The following is a 14,940-nucleotide window of genomic DNA, read 5'->3' on the forward strand; positions in this document are numbered from 1 at the left end:
CACATTGCCAGCGATGAGGCGCTAAGATATAATGTAACTTCCATCGATTGTTTATCCAGTCTGCCATAGAGCAACCCAGAGACACACAAGACAGAGCACATGCATAGCAACTATAATAATTATTTAAAGATTTATAGCATAAAATGCTCTGAGAACATATGAAGCCACTAAGATATTCACCTAATCCTTGTCTTGTTCAAAAATATGTTCAATTCCAAGTAATTTGATTTACCAAAAGCATTTTTACGATAAGATCTAACTGGCTAATGAATTACACATGAGGTTTTTGTCTTATTATCAAATGCATAAAATATTCAAGTGATTACTTGTGGATTTCTCTCTCTTTGTAAATTTGGCATTTTGAACAGTTTCTTTAAGTTCATGCTTTTAATTTTGAAGAAAAAAATAAATAAATAAAAACTCTTCAAGATGCATTGAAGGCAAAACCCTTCCTGTGTTGCCCTATTAGCAGACAGACATGGACAGGTTGGGACATTACACACACTACTAATGTACAAAAAACTTAAACATTTATGATCATTGCACAATTATGTCAGGATAGTGTGAGTAAATACAAACAGCTGTTTTCAATTGATAATTTAAAAACAAGGTTTCCGCAGGGTCTGAAGAAGCCTAAAATTTGGACATCTAAATTTAAGGCCTTAGAAAGTAATTAAAACACCCAATTGTCATGCAAGGTCTTAAATTTAATTTTGTCAAGTTGTTTGGTACTTTGGCTAGGTATCACATAATTCACATTTGGTTTGTGTTATACTTTATCATTTATTTCAAAAGAACTGTCTAAAAGGCACCAGCACCTCCCTACCTCACTAGGGACAAGGGCGTAAGAAAATGGATGGATGGATGGATGGATGGATGGATGGATGGGTGTCTAAAAGTCAGCACATGCAGCTAGAAAAGGTTTGTAGCAGTCATGCATCTCGCTCTGCAAACTATCTTTACACAGGGAGCTTCTTATTGTGGTGCTATGCTAACGTTAGCTTAGCTTCCTCTTGGTTTTGGGAAGACTAATGTCAAACTCTCGTCCACAGGCCAAGTTTGGCTTGTGGTTTAAATATTTTTTTTCCCGCTAAATAATTCTACACATCCACTAGAGCTGGCCTACGTGTAGAAAATCCATGCATTGCTAATACTACAAATCCCATAATGCTATGCTAGCGCAGCAAACGTGACCCACAAGCCTGAGAAACAGGTGTTATCAGGACAAAGAGCAGCATAGCTGAAACCAAATATCAAACTATTTTTAATAACTATTCATCTCCCAACTTTGTCCAAGTTTTACATTTTTGTACTTTTAACTTTGACAGCAGAGGAATAGATAATATTTTCTTTGGAGTCAAAGTCAATTATTGTCATTTTGTAATTATTACATAATATATAATATTTGTTTTTATTTTATTTTTTTAAATATTCTTCAATCCTCTCCATTGAGAAACAAACGTTCTGATAAAATAATAAATAAATAATAAAATAAATAGTAGCTAAATCTAAACCGCTGTATCACTATTCTCACATACAACACAAATATATATATTCAAACAAACTTAACAAATCAGTTTATATTCAGGACTGAAACTGAAAGCAACCAACCAGAGAAAATGTAATTTCCTACAGTATTGAAAGCAGCATTTTATAGTACTGCCTGACCAGGAAGTCACCGGGATCTCTGAACCCTCGGTACGTATTTTTTATTGTTAAAAATGATTTGAATAAGTTGCTCATTTGAAATAAAACAGGACGCATTTCTGCCGTGTTGATCCTGAAGCTCATCTTGTCCTACAGCAGTTATTCACTGTGACTCTATTCTCTCTGAATGTAAAGTGTTTTTATTGAACTTGATCAAAGTACAGTACATGGGATCAATGAGTCATTAAAGTAATCTGACTAAGTGAAAAGTTTTTCAAAGCTTCTTACATTGTAATGCGTGGCAGCACAAATTATTGTATTTCCAGTCCTAGACCGTTTTTAATGATGAATACTGATTGCGTTTTCTCAGTATTTAGATTAAACATAAAATAATCTTTCTTCCTCTCGATGGTTTCATTCATTCTTTCAATCTGTTCTTCTGTCTCATACTTTATAAAGTAACTAAACTGTAATTTTTCCAATCCTTTCCAAACACATAGTTGTTTATTATATTATTTCTTTCTTAGCAGGAGGAAATCCTCTTTTTTTTCTTTTTTCTAGCAGCAGCCACTTCTTGTGTTTCCCAGAATGGAGGTGGGGGACTTGCTGGAGGATTGCCTCAGCGCAGCGAAAGAACATCCGAAAAGTGTTGAAGTCTCCGACTCTGTGAAGCTGAAGTACAAACGTTGCAGAGGTCAGACACACGGTGGCGCTATTTGCCTTGTTTTCATCTGGGCTAAATTATTTGATTCTGTCTGGAGTTAAAGCCTCTTTTGTTTAAAGCAATCAAAACTTTATGAGCCGCATTCAGAGGCTTATCACATCGATCAGATTACGATCTGGACTTTGACTGGGCCATGGAAGCGCCTTTTCATAATTCATGTTTAGGGATTTGCATTGAACTGAACTGGCAAATTATTAAGTATGTATGGACATGCATACATGAACTATGTGTGAGTCTTTTTTTTATGTGCACATTAATGTCTTATGATAATATTTTGATGGTACTGGAATGGATTTTTTCTGCCAAACTGACTAAAATAAGTCTTAAAGTTGAAATTGTAACCTCCTCTACATTAAGGTCTGGAGAACTGGAGAAAACCTGAAAAGGGCTTCTATAACTGATGGATAGTAAAATCTGTTGAGCAGCTTTAAACCCGGGTTTTCTCGTTGTTTTCAACTCTTTTTTTCCTGGAGTCATGAAATTCCTCTTTTTACATCCTGTAGAGTCTCTGTGTGAAGAACTGGCCTCTCTGCTGGAGGAGGCAGAGCAGATGAAGTGGCCCTTTGTGCCAGAGAGGTGGCAGTACAAGCAGTCCATCAGTCCCACGGACAAGACCAACCTCAACGACCTCATCGGCAAAAACGTGCAACAACTCTTGGTAATTTTTAGACAGCTTATGCTAACGAACACAGGTTGAGAAAAGTTATGACCATAACCTTCAGTTTATGCTTTTTTTTTTCTTTAGCAAACCTAAATGTTAGTCGTTAGACTATTTTTAACGCAAAAGACATGCTGTGTAAAATTACAGCAATCAGGTTTTAAGAGAGACAAAAGCTATCCAAATCAACTTTATTAATACTTCAAAATATGAAATACAAACAAACAGTGTTGCACTTTCATCCCCTTTTCAGGAAAATGGTTCCATCACAACTCAGATTTAAAAAAAATAAAAGTAAGAGTTAAAGGTCAAATCTCCAACAATATTCTTTACAACATTAGGCTTTAATTTTCTACAATATTATGAAGAATATTCTTTACAATATTGTAGAAAATTTAAGTCTAATGTAAAGAATATTGTTGGAAATATTGGAAATATTTACCTAGAGCTCGTTTTTGTGAAAAAGTTGACAGTTTCTACTCGTTTAGCTGATTCCAGAGGTTTTCTCTTTCCCCTCTCCGCTCCACTCTTGTCCTTTCCGCTTTCCGTCTGTTAAACTCCACTGACTGAGAGCGTTGACATGTTTGCGTCAAGCTGCCAGTGGCGGCGTGTTGTGACTTTATACGCCGTGCTTCTGTAATTAAGAGCATAATTCATTTATTTGTGTAACCTCTTATTCTTATTATAGAATAAGAATCTGAGACGATGCAGTTCGGGTCAAGCAGCATTTACTTCTTTTCTAACTCGCTGCACAATAACGGTGTTCCAACAATGGCCCCGCCACCTAGTGGTCATAGGCAGTACAGCATGCAGTGCTTTCCAATGCGATACACCACAAATAAAGCAGACATGGCCCAAAAGGACAATGGTAGCAGCGTACACGATCAACACAGTGCTAGATAAAAAAAAATAAAAATAGCTGATACACTTAAAATTAGTTTTATTTGAACAGTGCAACAAAACAGCAAAAATAGATGTAATCCATAAGGGTATGACTATGTTTTTACAGCATTTTGACTCCACACACTCCTCTCTTATTTTAGTTTGTGTGTTTAATCTGCTGCCAGGATCTTCTGAAGTCCTCCATCATGGCTCAGGAGCCACAGACGTCCCTGGCAGTGATCTTCCTAGTGGACCGGTTCCTCTACTGGATCGATGAATCCACACGACTTCTAAAGATCACCAAGCTCCTAAACCGACACTACCCTGAACAACCTATAGCCCCTCAGCTGATCATACGGCAGGCCAGGGTCTACCTTAACTCTGGTATTTATTGATGGAGGAATGGACTTGAACGTATTGACTGGTATTCTTATGCTTTAGATATAGGCAAGGCAAGGCAAGTTTATTTATATAGCACTTTAAAACAGTACCACTGACCAAAGTGCTGTACAATCCCAAAATTAAACAAATAAAAACAAAATTAAAACACATCAAAACCAACAATGCAGTGACGTAAAACACTCTATATAATACATAAACATACCCAGATAAATACAGAAAAGCAGCATCTCAAACCGAATCAAAGGCCAACCGAAAAAGGTAAGTCTTAAGAGCAGATTTAAAAATTGCTAAAGAGGGGGCCTGTTTTACCAACATAGGTAAAGAATTCCAAAGTTTGGGAGCTGCAACAGCAAACGCCCTGTCTCCTCTCTGCCTCCTGGAAGTCCTCGGCACCTCCAGGTTCATTTGGCTCGCTGATCTAAGAGCTCGAGGAGGACAGTGTATATGTAGCAGCTCAGAGAGATAGGAGGGAGCAAGGCCATTTAAAGATTTAAAAACAAATAAAAGAATCTTAAAATGCACTCTGAAATGTACCGGCAGCCAGTGCAGAGAATATAAAATCGGGGTAACATGTTCCCTCTTCCGCGATCCAGTTAAGAGCCGAGCAGCTGCATTCTGGACCAGCTGAAGACGGGACAAAGAAGACTGGCTGACACCCACATATAAGGAGTTACAGTAATCCAGTCGTGTTGTAATAAAAGCATGGATTAATATTTCAAAATAATCCACTGGTACCATATTCCTAATCTTAGCAAGCCGCCTCAAATGGAAAAAGCTCGTTTTCACAACGGCACTGATTTGTTTATCCAACTTAAAATGGATAAATGGATAATTATACAAAGGTCAAATGGAACAGTTTTGATTTTTAGGTTTGTAAAATGCGCCCTAATAACTCAACTTTCATTGTTATTTAGCATTATTGTGTTTTGACTGTGAAACAAACCTGGCATAGCAACAAAAAATCACATCTGCACTGACAGGGTGGTATTAATTGGTATTGAGAAGGTTGAGAGCTGTTTTGATCATTTCATTAAGTGTTGTACTTTTTTTTATCCTGATGATTTTATATCTCTTCTCCACAGGAAAACTTCAAAAGACAGAATCCATCTTGAGCAGTTTGATTTATAAAAATGGGACAACAGGTAGTTCAACAGAGCTTCTTATTCAGTTTTAAAGGATAAAAGTCCAACTCCAAGCATGAACTTGTCTTTGACATTCAGGTTGTTGGGTCTATCATTGTGACAGTGACAAAGTTCTCGTTCAAGCCGTCAGTGTTCAAGTGCGTGGAATGGTTTTGCAAAAGTTGGGTGAGTTTAAAATTAGTAGGCAGTTACAATGTGTTTTATCTCTCACTACAACAAAACAGCTTCTGGTTTTAAAGGGACATTGCTTCTGTATTTATTTCCAGTCTCTAACAGTTAAAGGTTTTTGTTTTCTGTCCTACTTTTACAATCTTTTTGTACTTCAGGCTTGTGGCTGCAGGCCGCAGAGCTAATCTGGGCTTCTCTGGTTGGCTACTACTCACTCCCTCAGCCTGATAAGAAGGTAACCTCAAAGATAAGACTGCTAAAGAGTGCGTTGGTACCCTATCAATCAATCAATCAAATTTTATTTGTATAGCACATTTCAGCTATTGTAAAGCTGTTGTGTTTACTAGCCTCAATTCCACATTGCTATAAACCTTTGTTTTATAGGGCATCGGAACCTCTCTTGGCTTACTTGCTAACATATTAGTGTCCATGAGTGATGAAGACTTCCATGCTTTTAAGACTAATCCAGATATTGATTTTGTAAGTGTAAGAAACCACAAAATGTTGTCTTCCTTGTGCTTTTTCTGTTATTCAGTGTAACTTATAGTTGTTGCTCATTTTCAGCCATCTTTACTCGGGAATGCTGGGAGTCACCGTCTTCTTTCGGCCGCCCAGGCAGCTAAGATGGCTGTGGTGTACAGTCAGTACGCTTCACTTTACGTGCTCACTAATGTGGTATGTTGCACCTCTGAACACTCTCATGTTACCACGACCATTACAGGAACATTTCTCTTGTCAATAGAAGAGTCGCTTAGTTTTTCAACAGCCATCCAGGACTCAGAAAATTTCTAAATTTGATTTGGTTACGTTTCACGTGCTAAATAAAGTGTCTTTTGACTTTTGTCATTGGACTGATTCATCAGTAATCAATGTGATAAGGAAGGATGGTCTGACTCTTATCCTAAAATGTTTCAATACACTGAGGGAATGATATGGTAACGTGATAAAAGAGAAGGGGAAAAAGATAGAAATTAGGCCACTGTCATGACATTACTGGCATGACATTACACACTATAACTGACAACCTGCTAGTGGTTCAGCGGCAGCCATGCTAAATGTGCCGTCCTACTTACAGGCTGTGCTGAAAGGTGTCAACTAATAGAGGAAATGTAAACTTCAAGAACGAAATGCTAAAATCAATTTAGAAACTGTTGAGAGTTTTAAACTTGACTAACGCTGGTCAGGACAAACCAGGTAACTATCTAAAAAATCTTGAATGGTCTGTAATTGTTTTTTATTTGTTTGTCTTTAGACAGCTCAAGGAACCTGCTTGTTGTCGTACAGCTTCTCACTAACATGCCCTCCCTCTCAAAGAACGACCTTCCTCCAGAAGGCTCGAGAGGCCTTCGCAATCGGCCTCCTCACCAAAGCAGAGGGCGAGCCGGTTACCAGCCAGCAGGAACTTCACACCTTCCTGAAGGCAGCCTATTCCATGACCGTCACTGACAAGTGGCTGGACGCTCCAAAGGATGTTGTAGAGGAGGCCGCTCAAGCTTGCCAGCAAGCTTTAGGATATTTCTACAAATACTGTGATTCCAGTACTCAAGACAAAGATGGCCTGTCTGTTAGAATCATGCAAGAAGTCGCTAAAGTCAAGCAGCTGCTGGGTGTGGAGCCATTCCCTAATTCAGATAAAGGATCTTTTATTCCAGACAGCTACAGAAACGACAAAGATTACACTGTAAATTTCACCCTGGAGGGTTTCTCAAAGATGTTGGAGAGATATCAGAAATTTCACGCATCGCTGTGTGAGGCCACCAAAAGTTTCAAGAAGACTGAAGGCAACGACGCAAATGTTTTAACAGCACTGAATTTAAGTATGAGCACGGTCAAGTCACCTGCTTTTGATAAAGAAAGTTTATCAGAAGCAGTCAAGCAAATTCCAAGAAGCTCGGATTCATCCATCATGTCTCTGTCTCAAAACGTTGCTTCTGCTCCAATTCAGGAAAGCACAGACCTCCTGAGATCTCCTTGTCAAAAGTCTTCCACGAGAAGTTCCGGCTCTCCTGAGCCCAGCGGCGGTGCTCATAGCAGTGGCAGTGGACACAGAACAGGAAGTAGCGATCAGAGCAATGTTCCCACTAACAGTGATGATGATAATGATGACAGTTTTTCATGCTCTGCTGATGAAAACAAGAAGCAAAAGCCAGAGAGCCACACCTCTGGCATCGCTTCATATCTAGTTCCAAAGTCCACAATTCCTAAAACCACGAGTCATTCTCAACAGTCTGAAGAAAGTCAAGCCAAAATAGAGACATACGTCTCTGGTCTGGACAGCATGACTGATGTTAATGGTGAGGAGAATGAAGGATCTCTGCATTCCCTGTCCCAGCTAGAACTCAAAGAAACTTCCAGCTCCTTTGGTGAGAGTTTTAGTTCCCAGTCTTCATGGGGAATAATCTCAACTGGCCAAAACTCTCCGTTGAGGGAAAAAGTACAACCAGGTTATGTGTCAAAACCAAGGACTCTGTCTTCAGGTTCTGATGGGAGCTTCGTCATCGTGGAAACGCAGAATTCCGAAAGCAGCTCTTCACCTGCCAGCATCGCAGATCACAAGCCACTAGAGAGGCATGATGTTCACTCAAATATGAAACTGGAGGCCAATTCAAGACCTGTTAAACCTGCCTCAGTGGTCCAAGGCAACCCTTCACAGAGGGTTCCAGACCCAAACGCAACTACTGAGAGCTCTGGGAGCTCAGACGATATGGTGGAGCTGAATGAAAACGGGCACCAAAGCAACGAGGTGACTTCTGCAGGAAAAGCACCTCAGAACAAGAATACTTTGTGCTACAGCTGCTTGTATCCCAGCACAACAGCTGCTCCTGATAGACAGTTTGAGTTGTCCCAGCATGATTACCAGGCTCTACTGGCTGGAATCTGCCATGAATGTCTACAGAGGAGGCTCTACAGCAAGACAGAGTTGTTCCAACTCCAACAATTTCAAACTGCCCACAGTAAGTTTATCTCTGTGATAGCAGGAACTTCTCTTTATTATCTATGTAGATAATCCCAGTTGATTAAAATGTTCTATTTGCCAATGCAGTTGTCATACTAAAAATATCATGCCTTCAAATACAAAAATATATATGCATGAGAATATAAATGAAAATGTTCTCAAAATATTTAACAGTCTTCATTAGCTTCTTGACTGATGCACCTATTTATAATTTTCTGCTGCTTTTAGTATTTCCATGAGTATTTTTGGTGTTTTTGTGCTATCAATTTACCATTTTGTGTAATTTTAATTACATAGCACCTTCCACGGGTCATAAAACCAAAGTCCTGAAAATGTAATATATACAAAATCACACAGCATAAAGCTAGCTAAAAGCCAGTCTGTTTATGACTCTTGTCATGAACAAAGTGTAAAGGTTTGCATGTCTGCAAATTATCCCCACTAGATGCTCTCCACCTGAAGTTCTCCAAGGCCACAGGACTGTGGATGGCCAGAGAGACCTGTGTTTACATCGGGCGTCTGATGGAGATGAAGTTGAAGGGCAATCAGAGAAGAGCGATATGGGTCCAGTTTTTGCATCAGGAGGAGAGGTTAAGCAGGTATGGCATGCTACAAAAATAATCATGCTATTCCCGTGCCGCATTCTGCTTAGAGCAGAAACCGTGGGTTCAAAAAGGCTGCAGTTTCAGATTTAAAATAGGATAGAATAGAATATCCTATCCCACGAATGGGGGAGATTCAGATGTATCAGCAGCAAGTTAAAAGTGAGTGGAAGCACAAAGTAGAAGGATCCATGATAAAACTATTTTGTGCACTGTTAAGGAAAATGATTATTTAAGTGCTAAAATACTTACAACATGTGTAAAGGTATAGCCAACACTTTTATTGGAACAGTTTTATGTTGAGCATGGGGGAGCTGACAATAGCAGACATTTAAACAAGCAGGGCTTTTTTCCTCCCCCGCTGAAGACAGAGTAATAAATTTACATTCCGATAGGGGGCAAGAGACTTCTTGGCGCCTCTCCTCGTGCCAGACAGAGATGAGCACGAAGTGGTTCGCCCTCTTACTGAGATTAAGTGTTCTTCCCCTTCTGGCTTGACGGAGACCAGACGCCCGTTCGAGTTGGGTGTAAAGGGGGAGACTTCTCAGGTTTCTGATTGGTTGAACAACGGAACGCCTTCTTTGCATATATTAAAATACGGAAACTCCTCTTTGATATAAGATTACTACACGGAGCACGCCGAGAGAGTTTTTTTCTCCACGTGGGCGCCTTTGTCTGTCTGTGTGTTTCGTGTTTGTTTTTTTTTGTCTCTCCTTGTGTGTTGTTATTTTGTGAGAAAATGCATATCTCTATATCTCTGCAGCTTTGTTGTTCATTGCTTTGTATGGAATTAAACTCTGTGATCTGTGACGTCAACACGCTTTGTTTAGTTTCGTTTTACAGCTGGCCGCCGCTCGCCGAGAAGAACCCGGCTGTGTTAAGGAAGAGACGAGCCACACGCTTTGTTCAAAGTTTTAATAAATTCTTCCTCAATAGCACCTAGGATGTCACTGAAGGAGAGCTCCAGTTCAGCAATAGATTCATGATTTGGGTGGAAGCACTTCTGTCCTCCACCTGGACAGGATCAAGGGGGCAACGCAGGCCAGACAGTGATATGAAGTCTTTTCAACAAAATGGTAGAGACATTTTGTGGCACCAATGGTGAGGACTGCTACCGCTCCTTAAACTGTTGTTTCATGCCAAAGGTCAGCTATAGCTAGGACACAACTAATCCTGCTGAGTAACAGCCATTATCAGCGATTCTGGCTCCTGAGGGCAGACAGGAAGGTGGTGGAAAAGACAAAAATACATATCTGCTTTAAATCTACTACATTTAGCTGGTTTTTATTCTAGCTTGTCCTTAAGGACTTCAATACATGTTTCAAAATGTCTTGGATTTCAGTAGATGTTTCCAATTTCATCAAAATGCTTGAGACTGAAACGGAATGGCTACAAAATGGCTGCTGTTTCAAGGTGAATCAAAAGCATCTTAACGTTCCTCACTTCCCCAGAGTATATCTGTGTTTCCACGTCAAAAAAACACTAAATGAACATAAAACTAGTTTTTTTTAAAGGGGCAGTATTATGTGTTTTCCAGTCACATAGAATTATTTTATAGCACAATTAAGTTAGTATGATACCGACAGTTGTTATCAAAATGCTATATATCTCAAATATGACTTGAAAGAAATTTGACTTCATGGTTTAATGCCTTGAAATTGGTTATCTGTCTCTTTAAAAACTCCTCTTCTTTCTGAAACTCCGCCTTCAGGAAGTGATCACAACATGGCTCCTCTATTAACTCTTTAGCAACATTTTTTACCAGCGTTGCACTGAATCAGCTCGTATGATGAACTTAGCAGATGCAGAGTTCCACCAGTTGTTTGCTAACTGCTACTGGATAGTCTGAAGGAGCTGAGTGGGGTAGTTGTGGGGGCTGCTGCTGCTCTGTGAGGTGGAATACCAGAAGTTTGGAAACTGCAGCTCTGAGGAGGCGATGCTCAGTCCCCACAAAGGTTTTACACTGCTGAATGGTTGCCACGAGAGACAAATGATTTCTAAAATAACCAAGGCAACCCCTCAGGTATGTTCTATGATATAATAACATTATATCATGATGTAAAGCAAAAAATGTTGCTTTTACATACTACTGCTCCTTTAACCGTTTGTTGTCAACAAATTTACAAAATAAAATAGGGTGTATATTCAGCAGAATTGTGTGTAGAAATTTGATGGAAATATTTTTAACTAAGATTGTGACACAGGATAAAAAGGTTAAAAAAAGCTGTTAATGCTTTTTCAGTTCTCTCTAATAGCCTCTGATTGGTTTTTCTGGACATTTTCTGCAGTTACGTGGGGAAGGATTACTTGGAGCCAAGAGAAATCCAGTATCACTTGAACGACGTGGCGCGCCAGATGACGGCTCAGTACTATGTGACTGAATTCAACAAGAGTCTCTACGATAAAGAAGTTTTGGCTCAGATCTTCTACATTCCCTCCGACGCATTGTTGGTGAGTGCAGTGTGTTTGTGGCTTTATATTTGATCAGTTGTAAGGACCGTCTTCCTAAACCAGGGGTCGGCAACCAATGGCTCCGGAGCCACGTTTGGCTCTTTCATCCTTCTGTTGTGGCTCCCAGTGACTTTGGGAAATAGAATATTTTATTAAAATTAAATCATTAAAAAATTATAAATTAAAATCATTTTAAAATAAATTTCTAAATCTGAAGATTATGGTAAACTTGTAACATTGAAACAAAAGTTTTGAACATTTTTAGCACCCAAAATATACGTCACATCCGCCGATGTGCGACAGGCATTCCTGGCGAACCCCACATGTCTGGCAGACCGCTTTTTTTTTTTGAGATTCCCCGAGTTAATCCAGTGCGGCCCTTTACCACCATTAGTTTTAACAAGTTTTTAATAATAAAAACTTGTTAATAATAAAAACTGTTTGGTGCAAAACACTGATTGAAAATCGATTTATTTACTGCATGTTTATGTCTGTTAAGGCTAAGATGGAGCGGCACTGAAAGCAGCTCTTTAAAGCAAATATATGCTTCCCATTGGTAAAGTGGAAGGTTGGTGTAAACAAGTGAATGATAGGTGCAAATGCAGCAAACAGAAGCTCTGTGTTGTTATGGACATGGCCTGAAATGACCCCCAACGCCTACGTTTCTTCCTGAGCAACAACAGATCAGTTCGTCTGAAGAGATTCAAAAGTTTCAAGATGGCCTCCTCCATTTCTTCTTTGTGCTTAGATTCTAAACGGAGGTGAGATTGTGGGCTGCATCACCGTGGAGCCGTACATGCTTGGAGACTTCATGAAATTCACCAACAACACTAAGAAGAAAAATATGTCCCTCGAGGCGACGAAATATGGTCTGGCTTTTGGACACTTCACCTACCTGTTCTCTGGTCGCCAGGAAGTTGTGGTAGACTTACAAGGTATCAATTCAGTACATAACTATAACTATAAACAGAAATCGTTTGCAGTCTTCAGGTGTATTATACTGGATGGGAAAAAAAAGAGTTGGCACTTTTGTCTAGACAAGTTTATTTGTAGAGGGCATTTCAGCAACAAAACATTTCAAGTCATGGAAACATCAAACAGTCAGCGATTATGAAACAAGCAATAAACATTACATTTTGCCACATATCATCAAAATCATCAAGCAAATACACATCAACTATGTTGGTCAATTTTTCTCTTACTACTAATCAAAGGCAACTCTGAGCAGGTGGCAATTTTCCTCTTCCACAGGATGGACGACTTCCAGTGGGAAAGGTCTGACTTACCTCACGGACCCCCAGATTCACTCCACCAGGACCCCTAGAGAGCCCTCAAACTTTGGTGAAAGGGGACTGGCAATTTTCCGGAAAGAGCAACATGGACCAACCTGCAACGAGATCTGCAACCTGCTCAGACTCCCTCCACTTCCCCAGCAGTTCCATGTTTAAAGAGCTGGAGACTACATGTCCTGACTGATGCTGGGAGTGTTTTTTTATGAATTTATTAGCATCAGATGTTTATAGAAAATACGTCCGACATTACTCTGAATATCTGTATATGTTTATTGATTCAACACTATTGTCAGATCAGCTGAGACTGAAAGCAAGTAATTTGAAACTCAAAGCTGTTTGTAAATTGCTTAGTACTTCACACCATTTTATCATCATCTATATTTCTCAAGAGTGTTAAATCTGCTTTTTTTGTAAGCATTTGTATTGTTCCTTTGTTCAAAGCATTAACAATTTAAATTGTTTTTACTCCAAGTATAATTCTTCCACTCCAGTTGAATTTTCTTATCAACATAGGCAAAAAAATGATATTAAAACTTGAAAAGAAATCAGTTTTTGGATGAAGAAAAAATACATTTTATTTGAGTGAATTTTCATTTAAAAACGCTAAAAGGAAAAAATAATAAAGAATAGTCTGTGTTAACATTGGAATGCAAGAATGTGGAAACAGTGACTTCAATGAATTTTGCTGATCAGATCTTCGTTCCTGACATCAATCAAACATCCGGTGTCTGAACGTTTTGTCATGAGGGCCAAAATAGTCAAACTAAGGTATTATCATGCTACTTTTTTTTAAATTTTTTTTATTAATTCTAAAATGTTGTTGAAGCAATGAGTGGGGGGCTACTGTCTGTGCAAGCCAGACCTGGAACAAAGACCATCAGAAAGGTTAAACGAGTTTTATTAACACAGCAAAATAAATGATCGGTAACTTCTTCTAGTGATCAGCTTTCTGGTCAGACTCTCCGAAAAGAAAGGAAGGTTAATGACTGGCCAAATGCACAGTAAGCATTGTGAAAACAGGAACTACTGGAGGCTGGGACATCAACAAACTTGAATTCTCAGAGGATTCGAATATGTCCTTTTAGCTGGAATCTTTTCACCCACAGGATCGCATAGAGGTGAAGACTGTACGCTGGAAACCGGAAACGACGATGTGACAAACAGGTCAGCAACAACGTGGGCCGATAGATCCAAAATCCGCGGGGCAGTATTCTGAATCCAGGTGCATGAAGCAGAGTAAAAGCCAAAAGCAGAGTAAATTACGGGCAGGTCAGGGACACGGTCAGCAACAAGAACATGGAACCGTCAAAGGCCGCGACGTGGATGACGATAGACAATGTCACGCTGAGAGATCCCAGAGTCGGAGTTTAGATATGCAGAAGCACAGATGGGCGCAATCAGCAGCCAGCAGGAGAGATAAGGGCAGAGCGGAGAAGAAGAAACTTCACCTGTCACAACAGGAAGTTGTGTGACACCTGTCTGCTTCTGAGTAAAAGTTGCAGGGTGGTTTTGGCTACATTCACTGCAAACAGAGCCAAAACAAATAGATTTTATTTCTATGTGAAAATATCACCCTAAAAGATATATATTTTTTAAATTGTTTGGCGCAGGGGTAAAGCGTACATCCATGTACAGAGGCCTCAGTCCTTAACATGGCCGTTGAGGACTGAGGCCACAAGATCTATGGACACTCCTGTATTAAATGAGCTCCCAGTTCACTCTCATAAAAACTAAAGATACTTACAACATACTTTTTAAGTTTATTAATGTGACAACAGACAGATTGGTCAAGATCAGTGGCGTGTGTTGAGGTTCATAGCTGGTGAGGCACTGACTTAATCATAATCATATTTACAAATATAGACCCCCTGCATGTTATTGTTTACATAAGGAAATTTTGCGCATGCGGACAACGCTGGAGGACAAAAAGACAATTCTTCCTCATGCCACCCATAGCTGCGCTGCCGCGGTACAATAATTTCGTTAACTCAATGAAACTTGGAAATTTAGGCATTA

General features: G+C 39.5%; 1 protein-coding gene across 6 annotated transcripts; it reads left to right on the top strand.

Moving 5' to 3' along the window:
* The first annotated feature begins 1,619 nt into the window (after nucleotides 1-1,619).
* Nucleotides 1,620-13,815, top strand: alpk1 (alpha-kinase 1). 6 transcript variants are annotated; one of them, XM_028039025.1, is made up of 14 exons: nucleotides 1,621-1,698; nucleotides 2,212-2,341; nucleotides 2,875-3,029; nucleotides 4,097-4,295; nucleotides 5,396-5,455; nucleotides 5,534-5,620; nucleotides 5,782-5,858; nucleotides 6,008-6,103; nucleotides 6,188-6,298; nucleotides 6,876-8,577; nucleotides 9,025-9,178; nucleotides 11,470-11,632; nucleotides 12,381-12,567; nucleotides 12,884-13,815. In XM_028039025.1, the coding sequence occupies exons 2-14, from the start codon at nucleotides 2,236-2,238 to the stop codon at nucleotides 13,078-13,080; spliced, it is 3,294 nt and encodes a 1,097-aa protein (XP_027894826.1). In that variant the 5' UTR covers nucleotides 1,621-1,698; nucleotides 2,212-2,235; the 3' UTR covers nucleotides 13,081-13,815. The 6 variants fall into 6 exon arrangements, 5 of the variants coding, with proteins under 5 accessions (XP_027894830.1, XP_027894826.1, XP_027894829.1 ...); XM_028039028.1 differs by having other exon boundaries at nucleotides 1,653-1,698; nucleotides 2,235-2,341; XM_028039026.1 differs by having other exon boundaries at nucleotides 1,672-1,698; nucleotides 2,175-2,341.
* The last annotated feature ends 1,125 nt before the right edge of the window (nucleotides 13,816-14,940 follow it).

Source organism: Xiphophorus couchianus, chromosome 14 (assembly GCF_001444195.1).
Source record: "Xiphophorus couchianus chromosome 14, X_couchianus-1.0, whole genome shotgun sequence".
In the NCBI taxonomy this organism is placed as follows: Eukaryota; Metazoa; Chordata; class Actinopteri; order Cyprinodontiformes; family Poeciliidae; genus Xiphophorus; species Xiphophorus couchianus.